The following is a 19,635-nucleotide window of genomic DNA, read 5'->3' as shown; positions in this document are numbered from 1 at the left end:
GCATTCCCTTATTTTCAGTTTTCCTGATTTTTGACCCAAAATAATTTTTTTTTTTTTTTTTTTTTTCCAGACAGGGACTCACTCTGTCTCCCACGCTGGAGTGCAGTGGTGTGATCACTGCAGCCCTGACTTCCCCAGGCTCAGGTGACCCTCCTACCTCAGCCTCCCAAGTAGCTGGGACTGCAGGCGCATGACACCACACCCAGCTAGTTTTCAGATTTTTTAATAGAGATGGGATTTCACCATATTGCCCAGGCTGGTCTCGAACTCCTGGGCTCGAGTGATCCGCCCACCTCAGCCTTCCAAAGTGCTGGGATTACAGGTGTGAGCCACTGTACCCAGCCAGAATAATTTTATGGTGTCATTTGAAAACAGATTACAAAGTGCTTTATAGGTCTTTTCTGAAAATAAACATTCTCTTTAACCTTTCATCATAGATTAGTTTCCAGCCCTAAGTCATTTAAATTTTTTAAAAAATATTTTCATTTATATATTTTACATTCACTTTTTTGGTGTACACATCTATAAGTTTTGACAGATGCATAGAGAGTGATGTTATCACCACTGCAATCAAGATACAGAACAGTTTTGTCACCCCAAAAAATATGCTTGTGCTGTCCATTTGTAATAAAATCTTTTCTCCACTCCCAACCCCTGGCAACCACTGATCTCTGTCTATATAGTTTTGCCTTTTCAGAATGTCATGAATGGAATCATGTAACCTTTGGGTCTGGCTTCTTACTTAGCATAATGCATTTGAGGGTCAGTATATGAAGGGAAAATGTGTATTATGGAAAAACTATGCATGGATTTCAAAAAACTTTTTTGCATTAAAATAAGCTTGGGCTAACTCTTTATAACATGTCTGAACAGGATCTACTTAGAAGCACTAAGAAGGTTAAGACAGCAGTTTGAAAAGAGCCCATATCAGAGCAACATGAATTCTGCTCAGATTGAAACAAGAACAAACAGCAAACTTATGGGGAAGGTTGGGTGTAAGAATGGTACAATCATTGATGGTTTACAAAAAGTTTACGGGGACCGAGTGTGGTGGCTCACGCCCATAATCCCAGCATTTTGAGAGTCAAGGTGGGCGGATCATGAGGTCAAGAGATCGAGACCATCCTGGCCCATATGGTGAAACCCCATCTCTACTAAAAATACAAAAATTAGCTGGGCGTGCTGGCGCATGTCTGTAATCCCAGCTACTTGGGAGGCTGAGGCAGGAGAATCGCTTGAACCCAGGAAGCGGAGGTTGCAGTGAGCCGAGATCACGTCACTGCACTCCATCCTGACAACAGAGCAAGATTCTGTCTCAAAAAAAAAAAAAAGTTTATGGGGACAGTGCCCCAAAGAATTCAGCAGTTTACAAATGGCTAACTTGTTTTAAGAAGGGACAAGATGATGTTGAAGATGAAGCCTGCAGCAGGAGACCATCCACACCTATTTTCTTTCGTTTTTTTTTTTGAGACAGAGTCTCGCTCTGTCACCCAGGCTGGAGTGCAGTGGCCAGATCTTGGCTCACTGCAAGCTCTGCCTCCCGGGTTTACGCCATTCTCCTGCCTCAGCCTCCCGAGTAGCTGGAACTACAGGCGCCCACCACCACGCCCGGCTAGTTTTTTATATTTTTTAGTAGAGATGCGGTTTCATTGTGTTAGCCAGGATGGTCTTGATCTCCTGACCTCGTGATCCGCCCGTCTCGGCCTCCCAAAGTGCTGGAATTACAGGCGTGAGCCACCGTGCCCGGCCTACACCTATTTTCAAAGAAAAAATTAATTTTGTTCATGCCCTAACTAAAGAAGACTAACAATTAACAGCACAAAAATTAGCCAGCCCCATAGCCCTGTAAATTGGTTCAGCTTACACAATTCTGACTGAAAATTTTACATTGAACAAACTTCCCACTCAGTAGGTGCCAAAACGGTTGTGCCCAGATCAGCTGCAGACAAGAGCAGAGCTTTGAATGGAAATGGGACCCAAGTGGGATCAAGATCCTGGAGCATTTTTTTCAAAGAATTGTAACAGAAGATGAAACATGGCTTTACCAGTATGATCCTGAAGGCAAACCACATTCAAAGCAATGGCTACTGAGAAGTGGAAGTGGTCAAAGCAAAAGTGGATCGGTTAAGAGCAAAGGTCGCTGGCAACAAACAGTATTTGGGGATGTGCAAGGCATTTTACTTGTTGATTTTCTAGAGTGCCAATGAACCATAACATCTGCGTATTATAAGAGTGTTTTTAAAAAGTTAGCCAAAGTGTTAGCAGAAGATTGCCCAGGAATGCTTGATCAGAGAGTCCTCCACCACGACAATTTTCCTGCTCATTGCTCTCATCAGACAAGGGCAATTTTGTGAGATTTTTCAACAGGAAAGTTTTGGGCACCCGCTTTATAGTCCTAATTTGGCTCCTTCCGACTTCTTTTTGTTTCCTAATCTTAAAATCTATAAAGGGTACCCATTTTTCTTCAGTTAATAATGTAAAAAAGACTGCATTGACATGATTAAATTTCCAGGACCCTCAGTTATTTAGGGGTGAACTAAATAGCTGGTATCATCATTTACAAAAGTGTCTCACACTTGATAGAGCTTATGTTCAGTAATAAAGTTTATAGTTTTAAATTTTTTAATCTTTTAATTCCATTTTTCCACAAGCTTTTTGAAGTCCCCTTATATTGTTCTGTGTATCAATAGTTTGTACCTGAGTAATATTTCGTTGTTTGCATGAACCATATTTGTCTATTCTTTCACCAGTTGGAAGACATATATATGGGTGGTTCCTGGTTTGGGTGACTATGAATAAAGTAACTATTAATGTACAGGTTTTTGTATGAACATGAGTTTTTATTCTTCTTGCATACTTACAAGTGCCAGCCTGGGCAACATAGTGAAACCCTGTCCTTACAAAAAATTACCCACGCGTGGTGCTGCACACCTGTAGTCCCAGCTACTTGGGAGACTGAAGTGGGAGGATTGCATGAGGCTGGGAGGCAGAGGTTGCAGTGAGCTGAGATTGTGCCACTGCACTCCAGCCTTGGCAACAGAGCAAGATGAAAGAATACTTACAAGTAGGATTGCTGGGTCACATAACAAATATGTGTTTCATTTCATAAAAAAACTGACAAACTCTAAAATGACTGTAATATTTTGCATTCACATCAATAATAGATGAGAGTTCCAGTTCTCCCCTTCCTTGTCAACACTTAGTGTTGTCTGTTTTGTTTTAATTTTTTATTTTAGCCATTCTAATGGCAGCATAGTGATATCTCAGTGTGGTTTTAATTTGCATTTCCCTGTGATGATGCTGAATATCTTTTCATATGCTTAATTGCCATTGTTACAGCTTCTGTGGTGATATCAAACATTTTGTTCATTTTAAAAATTGAGTTTTCTTATTATTGAGTTTTGAGAATCCTTTATATATTCTAGATACAAGTCCTTTATCAGATATGTGTTCTACAAATATTTTCTCCTAGTTCGTGGCTTATCTTTTCATTCTCTTAACAGTAACTTTTAGAGAGCAGTTTTTAATTCTGATGAAGTCCAGTTTATCAGTTACTTCTTTTGAGATTTTGCTTTTAGTGTCATATCTAAAACCCCTTGCTGAGCCCAAATTCACAAAGATACTATCTGTTTTGTTTTCTTCTAGAACTTTTATGATTTTCAGTTTTACATTTAATTCTATGATTTATTTTGATATAATTTTGAATGCAAGTGAAAGTTCATTTTTTGGCATATGGGTGGATGTTCAGTAGTTCTAACACCATTTGTTGAAAAAAACATCCCTCCTCTATTGAATTGTCTTTGCACTTTTGTCAAAAATCAATTAACTGTATTCGTGTTGGTCTATTTCTGGATTCTCTATTCTGTTTTACTGATCTGTGTGTTTACCTTTTACTGGCACTACGTTGTCTTGATGTAGCTTTATAGCAAATCTTGAAATCAAGTAGTGGAGTCTTTCTTTATTCTTAGTTTTCTCTTTTTGTTTTGAGACAGGGTCTCACTCTGTCACCCAGGCTGGAGCGTGCAGTGGCGTGATCATAGCTCACTGTAACCTTGAACTCCTGTGCTCAAACAATCCTCCCATTTCAGCCTCTCCAGCAGCTAGGACTACGGGTGCATGCCACCATGTCTGGCTAATTATTTAAACTTTTTAGAGAGACAGCCTCACTCTGTTGCCCAGGCTGATCTTGAACTCCTGGCCTCAAGCGACCCTCCTACCTTGGCTGGGGTTACAGGCATGAGCCACCCCACCCAGCCCACTTTGTTCTTATTTTTCAAAATTGTTTTGGCTTTCCGTAAACTTCTTTGCCTTTCGATAACATTTTAAAATCAGCTTGTCAAATATCTATAGAATAAATCATGCTGGGATTCTAACTGAAATTGAGTTGAATCTATAAATTTGGGGGAGAAGAGACATCTTAAGAATATTGTATTTTCCAATCCATGAGCCCTGTATGTCTCTCTGTTTATTTAGATCTTCTTTGATTTATTTCATCAGTGTTGTAATTTTAGCATACAGATCAGCAGATAGTTTATTGAGTTATGCCTAAATATTTCAGGTTTTTAGTAATTGTAAATATTACTTTTATAATGTTTTCAATGTCTAGTATTCTAGCATATAGGAAGTTCTAGTATAAGAAATTTCATTTCGTATAGGCGCTTTTTTGTAGATTCCTTGGGATTTGCCACATAAATAATCATGTCATCTGTGAATAGGGACAACTTAACCTTTTCCTTTCCTAGCTGCCTTTTTTTTTTTTTTAACCTTCCTTATTGCATTGACTAGACTATCCATATGAGATTGATTAGGAATGAAAATGAGCATTCTTGCCTTACTTTCATTCAGTCCTTCACCATTAAATATGAGGTTAGGTATAGATTTTTTATGGATTCCCTTTTTCTTTCTCTTGTTTTTTTTTTAAACTTTTATTTTAGATTTAGGCAGTACATGTACAGGTTTGTTACCTGGGTCTGTTTCATGATGCTGAGGTTTGGGCTACAAATGATCCCATCACCCAGGCACTGAGCATACCAATAATTTTTCACCTTTTGCCGTCTTCCTTTCCTCCCCTTCTAGTAGTCCCCAGTTTCTATTACTGCTGTCTTTATGTCTATGAGTACCTGATGTTCAGTTCCTACTTATAAGTGAGAACATATGGTATTTGATTTTCTGTTCCTGCATTAATTTACTTAGGGTAATAGCCTCCAGCTTCATCCACCTTGCTGCAAAGGACATGATTTCGTTCTTCATATGGCTGAATGGTATTCCGTGGTGTATATGTACCACATTTTCTTTATCCAGTCCACCGTTGATGGGCAAGTAGGTTGATTCCATGTCCTTGCTATCCAGAATAGTGCTGTGATGAACATAAGAGTGCATGGTGTCTTTTTGGTACAGGGATTTGTTTTCTTTTGGATAGATACACAGTAATGGGATTGCGGGGTTGAATGTTAGCTCTGTTTTATTCTTCAAGAAATCTCCAAAACTGCTTTCCACAGTGACTGAGCTAATTTACATTCCCACCAACAGTGTGTGTTCCCTTTTCTCCCTAGCCTTGCCAGCATGTTGTTTTTTGACTTTTTAATAATATCCATTGTGATTGGTATAAGATGATATCTCATTGTGGTTTTGATTTGCATTTCTCTGCTGCTTAGTGATTTGGAGCAGTTTTTCATGTTTGTTGGCAGCTTATATGTCTTTTTGAGAAGGGTCTGTTTATGTCTGCCCATTTTTTAATGTGATTGTCTTTTACTTACTCAGTTTTTAAAGTTCCTTATAGATTGTGGATACTAAACTTTTGTCAGATGCCTACTTTGTGAATAATTTCTCCTGTTCTGTAGGTTGTCTGTTTCAGAAGCTGTTTAGTTTTATTAGTTCCTACTTGTCAATTTTTGTTTTTGTTGCAATTGCTTTTGAGGACTTAGTCATAAATTCTTTCCCAAGGCTGATGTCCAGAGTGGTTTCCTAGGTTTTCTTCTAGGATTCTTACAGTTTGAGGTCTTACATTTAAATCTTTAATTCACCTTGAGTTAGTTTTTGTATTTGGTAAAAGGTAGCGGTCCAGTTTCATTACCCCACATATGGTTAGCAAACTATCCCAGCACCATTTATTGACTAGGGAGTCCTCCATATTGACTTTGTTGAAGATCAGATGACTGTCAGTATATGGCTTTATTTCTGGGTTCTCTATTCTGTTCCATTGGTATATGTGTCTGTTTTTCTACCAGGACCACACTGTTTTGGTTACCGTAGTCTTACAGTGTAGTTTGAAATCAGGTAATGTGTTGCCTCTGGCTTTGTCCTTTTTGCTTAGGATTGTTTTGGCTATTTGTTCTGTTTTTTGGTTCCATATGAATTTTAGAATAGTTTTTTTAGTTCTGTAAAACATGATGTTGGTGTTTGATAGGAATAACATTGAATCTGTAGATTGCTTTGGGCAGTATGGCCACTTTAATGATATAAGGAAGTTTCATTCTCTTCCTAGTGTGCTGAGAGTGTTTATCTTGAATGGTTGTTGAATTTCATCAGATGCTTTTTTCAGTCTGTTAGTGGAGTGAATTGCAGTGATTGATTTTCAAATGTTGAACTAGACTTGCATATACTCACCTCCTAGTTATTGTATATAATTCTTTTTATATGCTGCTGGATTCAATTTGCTAATATTTTATTAAGCATTTTTGTGTTTTTGTTCATGAAGAATATTGGCCTGTAGTTTTCCTTTCTAACAACATCTATGTATGGTTTTATCAAGGTAATGCTGGCCTCTTAGATTTGGGAAGTGTTCCCTTCTTTTTTATATGCTAGACGAGAATATATAAAATCAATAATATTTCTTCCATAAATATTTGTTAGAAATTACTAGTGAATTTGCCATCTTGGCCTGGAGTTTTCTATGATGGAAGGTTATTAACTATGAATTCAGTTTTTTAAATAGGTAGATATAGGACTGTTCAAGTTACCTATTTCTACTTGAGTATGCTTTGGAAGTTTGTGTCTTTCAAATAATTGATTTATTTCCTCCTACTTTTTAAAGTTTCTTTAGGTGAAGCTCATTGATTTGAAGTTTCCCTTCCCTCCCCTCCTTTCCCCTTCCCTCCCCTTTCCTTTCCTTTCTTTTCTTTTCTTCTTTTCTCCGAGGCAAGGCCTCGCTTTGTCACCCAGGCTGGGTACAGTGGCACAATCTCAGCTCACTGCAACCTCCTCCCCCCAGGTTCAAGTGATTCTAATGCCTCAGCCTCCCAAAGAGCTGGAACTACAGGCTCGTGCCGCCATGCCCAGCTAATTTTTGTATTTTTAGTAGAGACGGCGTTTCACCATGTTGGCCAGGCTGGTCTCAAGCTCCTGACCTCAAGTAATCCTCCCACCTCGGACTCCCAAAGTGCTGAGATTACAGGCATGTAATTCTTTTCTTTTCTCTCTCTTTTTTTTTTTTTTACAACAGAGTCTTGCTCTGTTGCCCAGACTGGAGTGCAGTGGCATGATCTTGGCTCACTGCAACCTCCATCTTCCGGGTTCAAGCAATTCTCCTGTCTCAACCTTGCAAGTAGCTGGGATTACAGGCACCCACCACCGTGTCTGGCTAATTTTTGTATTTTTAGTGGAGACAGGGTTTCACCATATTGGTCAGGTTGGTCTTGAACTTCTGAACTCAGGTGATCCACCTGCCTTGGCCTCCCAGTAATTTGGGAAGCTAAGGCAGGACGATAACTTCAGACCAGCAGTTTGAGATTAACCTGAGCTACATATGAAGACCCTCTATTTACAAAAAAAATTTTTTTTTTTTTTTTGAGACGGAGTCTCGCTCTGTCGCCTGGGCTGGAGTGCAGTGGCCGGATCTCAGCTCACTGCAAGCTCTGTGTTTGTGGCGTAAAACCGGGTTTACGCCATTCTCCTGCCTCAGCCTCCCGAGTAGCTGGGACTACAGGTGCCCACCACCTCACCCGGGTAGTTTTTTTTGTATTTTTTTAGTAGAGACGGGGTTTCACTGTGTTAGCCAGGATGGTCTCGATCTCCTGACCTCGTGATCCGCCCATCTCGGCCTCCCAAAGTGCTGGGATTACAGGCTTGAGCCACCGCGCCTGGCCAAAAAAAAAATTTTAAAAATGAGGTGGGCGCAATGACTACAAAAAAATGAGGTGGCCGCAGTGACACACACAGCAGGAGGTTGAGGCTGCAGTGAGCCATGATTATGCCATTGCACTCTAGGCTGGATGAAAGAACAAGACCCTCTCTGAAAAAAGAATTTAATGCTATAAATTTCTTTCTAAGCACTACTTTATTTGCATCTCAAAATTTTAGTGTGCTATATTTTTATCTTTATTTAGTTTGAAATATTTTCTAATTTCTTATGCGACTTCGTCTTTTACCCATGTGTTACTTAGAATTGTGTGATTTAATTTCCAAATTTTTGAGTGGTATCTTTTTAAAATTTGGTTGGTTGCTTCATTTTGTCCCTGATTCTGTTACTGATTTCGAGTTAGTATGATTTGAAAACTTACAAATTTGTAAATGCTTTTTTAATGGTCCAGCATATGGTTTATCTTGTGGAATGTTCCATGTACACTTGAAAAGAATGTACATTCTCTTGTTCTGTAAATTTTAAGTCAAGTTGTTTGATAATATTGGTCTTCTATATCTTTGCTTATTTTCTGCTTCTGTCTGTTACTAAGATGGGAGTACTGAAGTCTTCAAATATGATCGTGGATTTATCTGTTTCTCTTCATTTCTATTAGCTTTTGCTTTATGTATGTTGAAGCTCTTTGGTTAGGTACCTACATGTTTAGGAGTGCTATGCCATGGTGAATTGACCTTTTTAATCATTGTGTAATATCCCTCTTTATTCCTGATAATATGTCTTGTTCTCAAGTCTACTTCATCTAATTTTAATATAACCACTCAGTTTTCTCTCGATCATGGTTGTATCTTTCCCTGCTATCCTTTTATTTTTAGCCTCTGCCATTCATTTAAAGTGGACTTCTTACAGATGGTATATAGTTGTATCTTTTTTAAAAACCCTAGTTTGACAACTTCTGTCTTCTAATTGGTGTGTTTAGACCAGGGATTAGCAAACTTTTTCTGTAAAGCATCAAATAGTACATATTTTTTAGGCTTTGTGAGCCATGTGATCTTAATTTGTACTTCTTACCTCTGCCATTGTAGCCAGATTCCCTGATTCATTCCTCTGTCCTTTGCAGTCTACTATTTTCTTTATTTTATTTTATTTTATTTATTTATTTTTTGAGACAAGGTCTTGCTCTTTTGCCCAGTCTGGAATGCAGTGGCGTGATCTGATCTGGGTTTGCTGCAACCTCTGCCTCTCCAGTTCAAGCAATTCTCCTGCCTCAGCCTCCCAAGTGGCAGAGATTACAGGGGTGTGCCACCATGCCTGGCTAATTTTTGCATTTTCAGTAGAGACGGGATTTCACCATGTTGCCCAGGCTGGTCTGGTACTCCTGACCTCAGGTGATCCACCTGCCTTGGCCTCCAAAAATGCTGGGATTATAGGCGTGAGTCACTGTGTCTGGCCATTTCCAGTTTATTATTGATCCCATCCAGTGAATTTACTACTTTAGATATTATATTTTTCAGTTCTAAAATTTCCAGTTGGTTTCTTTTTATAGTTTCTGTTTTTCTGCTGAGGACATTCATTTATTTGAGGATTTTTTACCTTTAGGCCAGGTAATTGGTCAGAATTTTCTGTTTCTTTGTATGTCATATAATTTGATTGTATGCTGGACATTTTGAATATTATAACTTGAGAATCTGAGTCCTGTCAAAATCTCTGAAGAATGTTTGTTTCTTTTGTTTTAGCAGAAAGTTAACCTAGATTCAGTCTGAAAGTTCTGTTTTTTTTGTTTTTGTTTTTGTCTTTTTGATGATGGTTCTCATTTTAGCTGAGTTTTCAAAGCCTTTACAATGCTGCTTTGGCTATGTCCTGTGTATACTGAGTTCAGGAGTGAGCCTGGGACTTGTGCCATTTATACATAGGATTAACACATCCCTCAGCTCTTTCCTCTCAAGTGTTCCTTTCACATTCTCTTGCAAACAGACCCCCTTTTCCTGCTCCTCTGTCAAGAAAGACAAGATTTCTCTAGAGTTTTGGCTGCATGTGTTGCATGTGTGGCTGCATGCAACACTGCATGTGTTGCCACCACATAGTTCCATGTAACTTGGGCTTCTATCAAAGGAAAGTAAGAGCAGAAAAGGCAGAGCAGCATAACCAGGTTTCCCCCTAGACACTTCAGACCACTGGAGTCCCTTTTTCTATTTGCTCTGGCCGGAAAGATGGGATTTTAACTGCCTTTGTTGCCACCATGCAGTTCTGCAACTGGGGCTGCCTTAAAGGCAGGACCAGGAAAGAAAAAAGAGGAGGGAAAGAAAAAAAAGGGGAGACTTTCCTGTACTTCACTACATCTTAGCAGCCTCTTTTCCTGGTCCTCTGGCCAGAAGGACAGGATCTCTCTAGAATTTTTTGCTGCTTTCCGTTCACTTGCTGTTGTTTACGTTTTGTAGTCCTGAAGTAGCTGTTTTTTGGTGTGTTTTGTCCAGTTTTTGTTGTAATCAGTGGGCGATTGACGTCAAAATGCACTTACTCTAACATGGCCAGCATCAGATGTCTCCAACATTCCTTTTAAAATTTAAAATGTTAATACCCCTGTTAAAGAAATTTTTTGTTGTTTTTTTGAGACAGAGGCTCACTCTGTCACCCAGGCTGGAGTGCAGTGGCACAATCTCAGCTCACTGCACCCTCCGCCTCCCAGGTTCAAGCAATTCTCTGCCTCAGCCTCCTGAGTAGCTGGGATTATAGGCACCTGCCACCATGCCCGGCTAATTTTTGTATTTTTAGTAGAGATGGGGTTTCACCATCTTGGCCAGGCTGGTCTTGAACTCATCATGTCGTGATTCACCCGCCTCAACCTCCCAAAGTGCTGGGAAGAGTAACTCAAAACAAATGTGTGAGGTAACTTAACCATGATATTACCTTTCAGCTAAGCTGTCTCCAAATTTTTTACATCTTCATACTGATGAGTTTAGACATATCATTGTAATTTTGTTTTTGCTGCTGTACTCTCTCTTTTCTTACCATCTTCCCTTTCTCCTGTTTTTTTTTTTTTTTTTTAGACAGAGTTTTGCTCTTATCACCCAAACTGGAGTGCAATGACACCATCTCGGCTCACTGAAACTTCCACCTTCTGGGTTGAAGTGATTCTCCTGCCTCAACCTCCCTAGTAGCTGGGATTTCAGGCACCTGCCACCATGCATAACTAATTTTTGTATTTTTAGCAGAGACAGGGTTTTACCATGTTGGCCAGGCTGGTCTTGAGTGCCTGACCTTAGGTGATCTGCCTGCCTTGGCCGCCCAAAGTGCTGGGATTACAGGCATGAGCCACTGCGCCCAGCCCCCCTCTTTCTTTCTTGTAGACCAAACCAACTTTTCTTCATACTTCAAGAAAGAAGTTTATATACATGTTACTACAGCCTATGGTTTCATTCTGCTGTGGACCTTATAATTATGATAATATATTGTTTTCAGAACTCAGTATATCATGTTAACTAAGTGCTCTGATGCTTTAATAAGCATTATCAAATACTAATTAATGTAAAAAGGAACCTCTTACTCATATGTAATTACAGCTCTAAAATCACTGGAATTAGATGATTATCAGTTTTCATGTGAAAAAAAAAACTCTATAGAAACAAGTTTTAAGAACTTCAAAGATTATTGGGTAATGCAGCGGTTTACTGTGGAGCCAAAATCTGAAAACATCTCAAAATTCTTTGGACTGTTAGAATTGGTGTTTTTAGGAAGGTCGACTATTGGGTCAAAGATGAAAATATAAATGTGATGTATTGTCAAAACTGCTATTGTCAGGCATGGCTCAATATAGATTATCTCATTTTTATCTCTTCTGTAGGAATGCCATGTGTCAGATTCTTTATAGAGGTATGATTATCTGTGGCTTTGTCTATCACTTTACTCTACATTTAAATAAAATGTAGGGGGCCCTAGCCAGAACAATCAGGCAGATAAAAGAAGATAAAAGGCATTCAGATTGGAAAGGAAGAAGTAAAGTTGTCTCTGTTTTCAGATGAGATGATCTTATACATAGAAATACCTAAGGACTCCATCAAAAAATTATTACAACTAATAAACAAATGCAGTGAAGTTGCAGGATACAAAATCAGCATACAAGTATCAGTTGCATTTTTATACACTGACAATGAACTCTTTGAAAAAGAAACTATGAAAACAATTTCATTCAAAATAGCATCAGAAAATAAAATAAAATAAAATACTTGGGCATAAATTTAACCACAGAGGTAAAAGATCTATGTGCTGAAAACTATAAAACATTGATTAAAGAAATTGAAGAAGATATAAGTAAGGTATTCTGTGTTCATGAATTGGAAGAATTAACGTTGTTAAAATATCCATGCTACCCAAAGTGATCTACAGATTTAATGCAATCCCTATCATAATTCCAGTGGCATTTGCTATGGTTTGGGCATTTGTCCCCTCCACATCTCGTGTTGAAACGTGATCAACACATGTTGGAGGCGGGGCCTGGCGCGAGGTGTTTGGGTCAGGAGAGTGGATCCCTCATAAACATACTGATGCTGTCCCCTTGCTAATGAGTTCTCCCTCTGTAATTTAACTGGAGAACTAGTTGTTTAAAAGAGCATGGCACCCCTCCCCTCTCTTGTCTTGTGACATGCTGACTCCTCTTCCCCTTCTGCAATGATTGGAAGCTTCCTGAGATCCTCAGATTCATGCTGCTTGGACAGCCTGCAGAACTGTAAGCCAAATAAACCTTAATAGAAAGAATTATCCTAAAATTCATATGCAACCACAAAAGGCCCTGAAGCCTGGGTAATTTATAAAGGTCATTAAAGAGGTTTAATTGGCTCACAGTTCAGCATGGCTGGGGAGGCCTCAGCAAACTTAAAATCCTGGTGGAAAGCGAAGGGAAAGCAAGGCGGTGGGAAGGAAAAGTGCTGAGTGAAGAGGGGAAGGGCCCCTTAAAAACCATCAGATCTCGCAAGAACTCACCATGTAGCACACCTGTAAACCCAGCTACTCGGGAGGCTGAAGCATGAGAACCACTTGAACCCTGGAGGCACAGGATTGCAGTGAGCTGAGATCATGCCACTGCACTCCAACTTGGGTATAGAGCGAGACTCTGTCTCAAAAAGAAAAGAATAGTATCAGGCATGGTGACTTAAGCCTGTAATCCCAGCACTTTGGGAGGTCAAGGTGGGTGGATCACTTGAGCTCAGGAGTTTGAGACCAGCCTGGGCAACATGGCAAAACTCCATCTCCACAAAAACAATATAAAAATTAGCAGGATTTGGTAGCTCACGTCTGTAGTCCAGCTTCTCAGGAGACCGAAGCAGGAGGATGACTTGAGTCCAGGAAATGGAGGTTACTGTGAGCTGAGATTGCACTACTGTAGTCTAGTCTGGGTGAAAGGGCCATATGCTGTCTCAAAAAGAAAGAGAGAGAGAAAGAAAGAAACAGGAGAGTGCGTTGTAACTGTTGTAAGGTTGGATATTATTTTGTGAAACTGTTTTGTTTTGTTTGTTTAATTTTTTTGAGACAGAGTCTCCCTCTGTTGCCAGGCTGGAGGGCAGTGATGCGATTTCGGCTCACTGCAACCTCCGACCCCCTGGTTCAAGCGATTCTTTTGCCTCAGCCTCCTTAGTAGCTGGGGTTATAGGCATGTGCCACCATGCCCAGCTAATTTTTGTATTTTTAGTAGAGATGGGGTTTCACCGTGTTGGCATTGATCTCCTGACCTCGTGATCTGCCTGCCTTGGCCTCCCAAAGTGCTGCGATTACAGGCATGAGCCATTGCACCTGGCCTATTTTGTTTTTAAGAGAGAGGGTCTCTAGGCTGGGCGCGGTGGCTCATACTTGTAATCCCACCACTTTGGGAGGTCGAGGTGGGAGGATCACCTGAGCCCCAGATTTCAAGACCAGCCTAAGCAACATAGGGAGACCCCATTTCTACAAAAAAAAAAATTCAAATTAGCTGGTTATGGTGGTACTTGCCTGTGGTTTCTCAGTTACTTGGAAGGCTGAGGTAGGAGGATTGCTTGAGCCCGGGAGGTGGAGGGTGCAGTGAGCCATAATTGCACCACTGTTGTACTCCAGCCTGGATGAAAGATGAGACCTTGTCTCAATTTTTTTAAAAAGGGTTAGTTAAACTGCTTAATCTGATTATAAATTATAAATATCTAGTATGTTATTCTCTATTCATGAAATACAGCAAAGGTAAGCATTTTGGCCTTGAAGCATTTATGTTTTAAGTGACAAATATGTTACTGTAAACTGGGATTATCAACTGGCCAGGTATCATTTACTGCAATTCAGAGTCTCCCATCCTCCATATTTCTAGAACTGAATTTAGACTGAAGGATGTGCCTCTTAAACTGCTCTGCCCTTTTGGTTTCTTGCTGGCAATTGTCTGCTGATGTTTTATAAAGCTAAAAATTTTCTACTCAATTTGTTCCTTATTTGAAATTTTTATATCAGCCTAGGTATGAACTAGATGAATTTGATTGCAATTATTTTCATTGTTACTGCTCTTCATTTGCCTATTTTCATCAGAATAAAACAGTGTATTTTCTGGTGAGATTGGCATGAATTTCTCAGACAGAGGAATATTTGGGGATGGTGTCCCTTTGGGAATATGATTGCTTTCTTGCATGGTGATTTGCTTCCACTTCCCAGGTTTTGAGAATAATAGGCAGTCAGAAGGTCTGCATGCCAAAGGCAGAAGACATTTGGGAATTTTTTCATCATGAACTTTAAGTTGAAGGAGTTAATGATTGGCTGGATTACAATATAGAAAGTGGATGTCTTTACAGTAAAGTAAGTAGAGCTTGAAATACAAAGAATGGAAACTCCTACATGAAAATGTTTTTAGGGGAAAAACATATTTTCTCTTTATGGTTTATTCTGCTCTAGGAAAACACCACCAAGCGAGTGAAACACATGATGTGATTACATCAGACAAAGCAGCAGAAAAATCAGTTGTCCATGAACATGAGCACAGCCACGACCACACACAGCTGCATGCCTATATTGGTGTTTCCCTCGTACTGGGCTTCGTTTTCATGCTGCTGGTGGACCAGATTGGTAACTCCCATGTGCATCCTACTGACGGTGAGTGGCTCCAAGGCTTTCTGGGCAGTGCAATACATTTGCAGTTTAGAAAGTTAAAAATGATCAAATATTTCAGTCTGTATCGGTGGCCATATTTAGTGCTAAAACTCTTGTCTTCCTTGGGTTCTAGTGAACATTTAACTAAGTGGGGAGAGCTAGTGAGTTGTGGCATGTGGCACAAATAAGTGTTTATTGGTTTATTACTTTGCTTGTCTTAAAGCTGCCACATTTGGTTGAGAGTCTAGGGCAGAAGTTCTTAACTTAGTTTTTTGCTATGGAGCCCTTAGGAAGTCTAAAGACTGTGGACCTTTTATTGGAATATTGTTTTTAAATGTATAAAACATAGTACCTAGGATCACAGAGAAAACACCTATGTTGAAATACAGTTACTAAAACAACAGAACAAATTTGTGATAAAGTAATGTATATCTTTATCAGTGCATTAAATAATGAGATAATACATTTAAATCCTAAACAAGTTAGAGTTGAATTTTATTTTCTAGGACATTAGTATGCTAGCTATTACGTAATAATATGCTTGGCTTAAGAACATTAAATTATGAGGTAGTCTGTAACAAGGCAACATGTATGTCAAGTTAAACATCTGGTTGATTTTGAGTTTTTGTTTTGTTGGTTGTTGGTGTAGAAAATCTTGGATTTACAAAGGTATTTTCTTACAAATGTACCTAAACGCATTTGTAGCTTGCTTTTTAAGGAATCATAAGCTTCTCTAAAGGACAACTAGAATTCCCCAAGACTTTTCAAATTTAACTCCAGTCGTAGTAACTATTTTGTTTTAAGATCAATGAATTCATCTTTGGCTAGGTCAACATTTTTCGTACGATTTCTATTAATAAAGGATTCTGATACATGATACACTTTAATCCCATGGTGATGGAAATTAATATGAGAGTTATAAAACTTCTCCAAGGATTGATTTGTAGACATCTTTTTTTCAGATATGTCAGCAGGGAATTTTGCAGATAGGAAATATTGGAAAGCGGCATAAATATCTTGGTCCCTGGTTGGAGAGCCCTGTGACTGTCGCTGTTTGGTGGCTGAGTGGCTATTAGATGCAGAGCTACTTGATCGTTGTCCAGCTCCGCCACATGAGCATCTGCAGACAGGAAAGCTGTAGTCATGCAGCATGGCAGCAGTTCTCTAAGTCCTTAAAGTAGTGATGAGTGAAAACAATAATTTAAAGATAATCTACAACCGTAAGATAACCTGATTAGTCTGATTTCTACTGGGCAGTAAAGATAGTGCTGATACTGCTTATGGTTTATTGTCTACATTCATAATTAAAGGAAATGCAGGGCCAGTTGCAGTGACTCACCTGTAATCCTAGCACTTTGGGAGGCCAGAACGGGCGGATCCTTTTGAGTTCAGGAGTTTGAGACCAGCCTGGGCAACATGGCAAAACCCCGTCTCTACAGAAAAATACAAAAATTAGCTGAGCATGGTGATGCGCACCTGTAGTCCCCATTACTAGGGGGACTGAGGCGGGAGGAATGCGTAAGCCCAGGAGGTTGAGGCTACAGTGAGCCGAGGTCACGCCACTGTACTCCATCCAGCCTGGGTGACAAAGTGAGACCCTGTCTCAAAAATAATAATAATAATAAAAGTAAAGGAAATGTGGCCAGGCGTGATGGCTCATGCCTATAATCCCAGGACTTTGAGAGGCTGAGGGGGAAGGATCACTTGAGATCAGGAGTTCAAGACCAGCCTGGGAGACGTGCTAGACCCCATCTCTACAAAAAAAAAAAAATTACCCAGGCATGATGGGGCATGCCTGTAGTTGCAGCTACTCAGGAGGCTTAGGTGGTAAGATTACTTGAGCCCAGGAGGTTGAGGCTACATTGAGCCACGATCACACCAATGCATTCCAGTTCAGCCTGAGCAAGAGAACAAGATCGCATCTCAAAAAAAAAAAAAAAAAAGATAAAGGAAATACTAAATTTCAGGGGTTAGTAAAAATAAAAACGCATTTTTTTCAAGTTAAAGTCACAGACATCCCCTGAATTCTACTGTACTCACCTCTATAGACCCCAGGCTAAGAATCTTTGGTCAACAGAAAAATCTTCAGAAAAGCGGGCAAAAGACATGAACAGATAATCACAATAAGATATTAAAATGGCCCTTAAACATATAAAAAGATGTTCAGTTTCACTTGAATACAAATCAAAGCTATGCTGAGATACCATTTCTTACCTGTCAGGCAAAAGTTCAGAAGCTTAACAATACACCCGACTGGCAAAGCTGTGATATAATAGGCACTCATATATTGGGGTGCCAATGCAAAATGGTACAACGCCCATGGAGAGGAATTTGGCAATATCTAACAAAACCACATATGTATTTACCCTTTGACCAAAAATCCCACTTCTAGGGATTTACTCAAATACAGCTCCACTATGAAAATACGTATGCACAAGATTATTCAATGCAGCATTATTTATCATTGGAAAATACTTAAATGTTCAGTCATGGAGATTGGCTGAATGAACTATGGTATGTACCATAATGGAGTACCATGTAGCTGTAGAAAAGAATAAAGATTCAGGTGGGGCACAGAGGCTCACCCCTTTAATCCCAGCATTTTGAGAAGCTGAGGTAGGTTGATTACTTGAAACTGGAATTCAAGGCCGCAGTGAGCTATGATCGCATAACTGCACCCCAGCCTGGGTGACAGTGTGAAACCCTGTCGCTGTAAAAAAAATAATAAAATAATAAAGATTCAGGTATCTGTGAACTGATAGGGAGAGATTCCCAGGAGGTATTGTTAAATGGAAAAAAAAAAAAAAGCAGAAAATGTAATGATCATCTAGCATATATTATGTTTTGTGTAAGAAAGAAGGGGAAATAAGAAAAACATACAGTTGACCCTTGAACAGTATGGGTTTGAACTGTGTGAGTCCATTTATACATGGATTTTCTTTCAATAAAAGTTATACCGAGTGTGCCTGCCTCTCCTGCCTCCCCTTCCACCTCCTTCACCTCTTCTACCTCTGCCTCCCTTGAGACAGAAAGACCGACTCCTCCTCTTCCTCCTTGTCCTCCTCCTCAGCCTACTCGGTGTGAAGATGATGAGGATGAAAACCTTTATGATGATCCATTTCCACTTAATAGTAAATATATTTTCTCTTTCTTATGATTTTTAAATAACGTTTACCTAGCTTACTTTTTTGTAAAAATAGAGTATTAATACATAAAACAAAATATATGTTAATCGACTTTGTTATCATTAAGACTTCTGATCATCAGTAGGCTATTAGTAGTTAAGTTTTTGGGGAGTGAAAAGTTATATGTAGATTTTTGACTGTGTAGGGGGTCAGCACTCCAGCCTCCACATTGTTCAGTGCAGTGGTCAACTGTATCTACTTATCTTTACAAAAAAGAAACAGAAGAACTGGCTAGCAAACAAAAGATATTTATTAACTGCATAGGGTGGGGTGGAGGGTATGAGAGGGCAAAAGGTTTGGGGAGCCCATGATATTCCCCTGAGCATGCCTTTTTGGTATAGTTCTGACTTTTGGAAACATGTTAATATTCTACATATTTAAAAAATAGAATGAAACCAATACGGATGGGAGCACTAACTCCCATACAACAGATGAATTGTATTTCAAATGAATAATACAGTCACACTGAAGGGGTTTTAAAAAAACTAATTCAAGTAAATTATGAATGTAGTATTTGACTGTATATGTTTAGTCTTGGGTAGAGCTGGGATAAAACTATAAACAATACTGAACTCGTTGTTGTTGTTATTGTTGTTTTGTAATGGAATGGGCAGAACTGTTCTGAAGCTGCTTTAGATGTTTTATAGTATTGAGTAAATGGGTCGTGTTGATGTTGGTGGAGTCAGGGTTCTAAGTGTGGAAGAAGGAACACACAGTATGGAGTGGAGCAAGGCAAGAAAGAACCCCTATAGGGATGGATTGGAAAGGGAGATATTGGACTCGGGATTTCTAAATGTATTTGTTTATGTGTATGTATTTTTATATACATATATGTGTGTGTGTGTGTGTGTGTGTGTATGTCCTAGCTGTGTCTGGAGATGGGGCCTAGAACTAAAGACATCCCACTATCATGAGCATGCCAGGGCTCTTCAGAGAAGAATCAGGACTGATTCTAGGACAGGGGCTTGGAACATCTAGTACTGAAAAAAACAGAAGGAAGGAAGAAGATGGGAGCATGTCATAGGATATGGGAACCCTCTTAAAAGGTTTCCCACTGGCCACATCTGGGATAAGTTGAGCACCAACATAATTAAGAACAGTAATAAAGTATAAACCATTCAAAAAATGGGAATCTGGCTGGGTGCGGTGGCTCACACCTGTAATCCCAGTGCTTTGGGAGGCCGAGGTGGGTGGATCACCTGAGGTTAGGAGTTCAAGACCAGCCTGACCAACATGGTGAAACCCCATCTCTACTAAAAATACAAAAATTCGCCAGGTATGGTG

General features: G+C 39.5%; 1 protein-coding gene across 4 annotated transcripts in view; it reads left to right on the top strand.

Moving 5' to 3' along the window:
* Positions 1–19,635, top strand: part of SLC39A9 (solute carrier family 39, member 9) — a 70,134-nt gene that overhangs the window by 32,470 nt on the left and 18,029 nt on the right. For 3 of the 4 annotated variants that reach the window (XM_011949675.1, XM_011949677.1, XM_011949674.1), the window contains exon 3: positions 14,972–15,169. In XM_011949675.1, the coding sequence (XP_011805065.1) occupies positions 14,972–15,169 (198 nt within the window). Of the gene's footprint in view, positions 1–14,734; positions 14,876–14,971; positions 15,170–19,635 lie in introns of all 4 variants that reach the window. The other variant, XM_011949676.1, reaches the window with a different exon arrangement.

This window comes from Colobus angolensis, unplaced genomic scaffold, assembly GCF_000951035.1.
Source record: "Colobus angolensis palliatus isolate OR3802 unplaced genomic scaffold, Cang.pa_1.0 Scaffold3, whole genome shotgun sequence".
Taxonomy (NCBI): Eukaryota; Metazoa; Chordata; class Mammalia; order Primates; family Cercopithecidae; genus Colobus; species Colobus angolensis.
The sequence above is the reverse complement of the archived record's forward strand: the minus strand, read 5'-3'. Positions and strand labels throughout refer to the sequence as shown.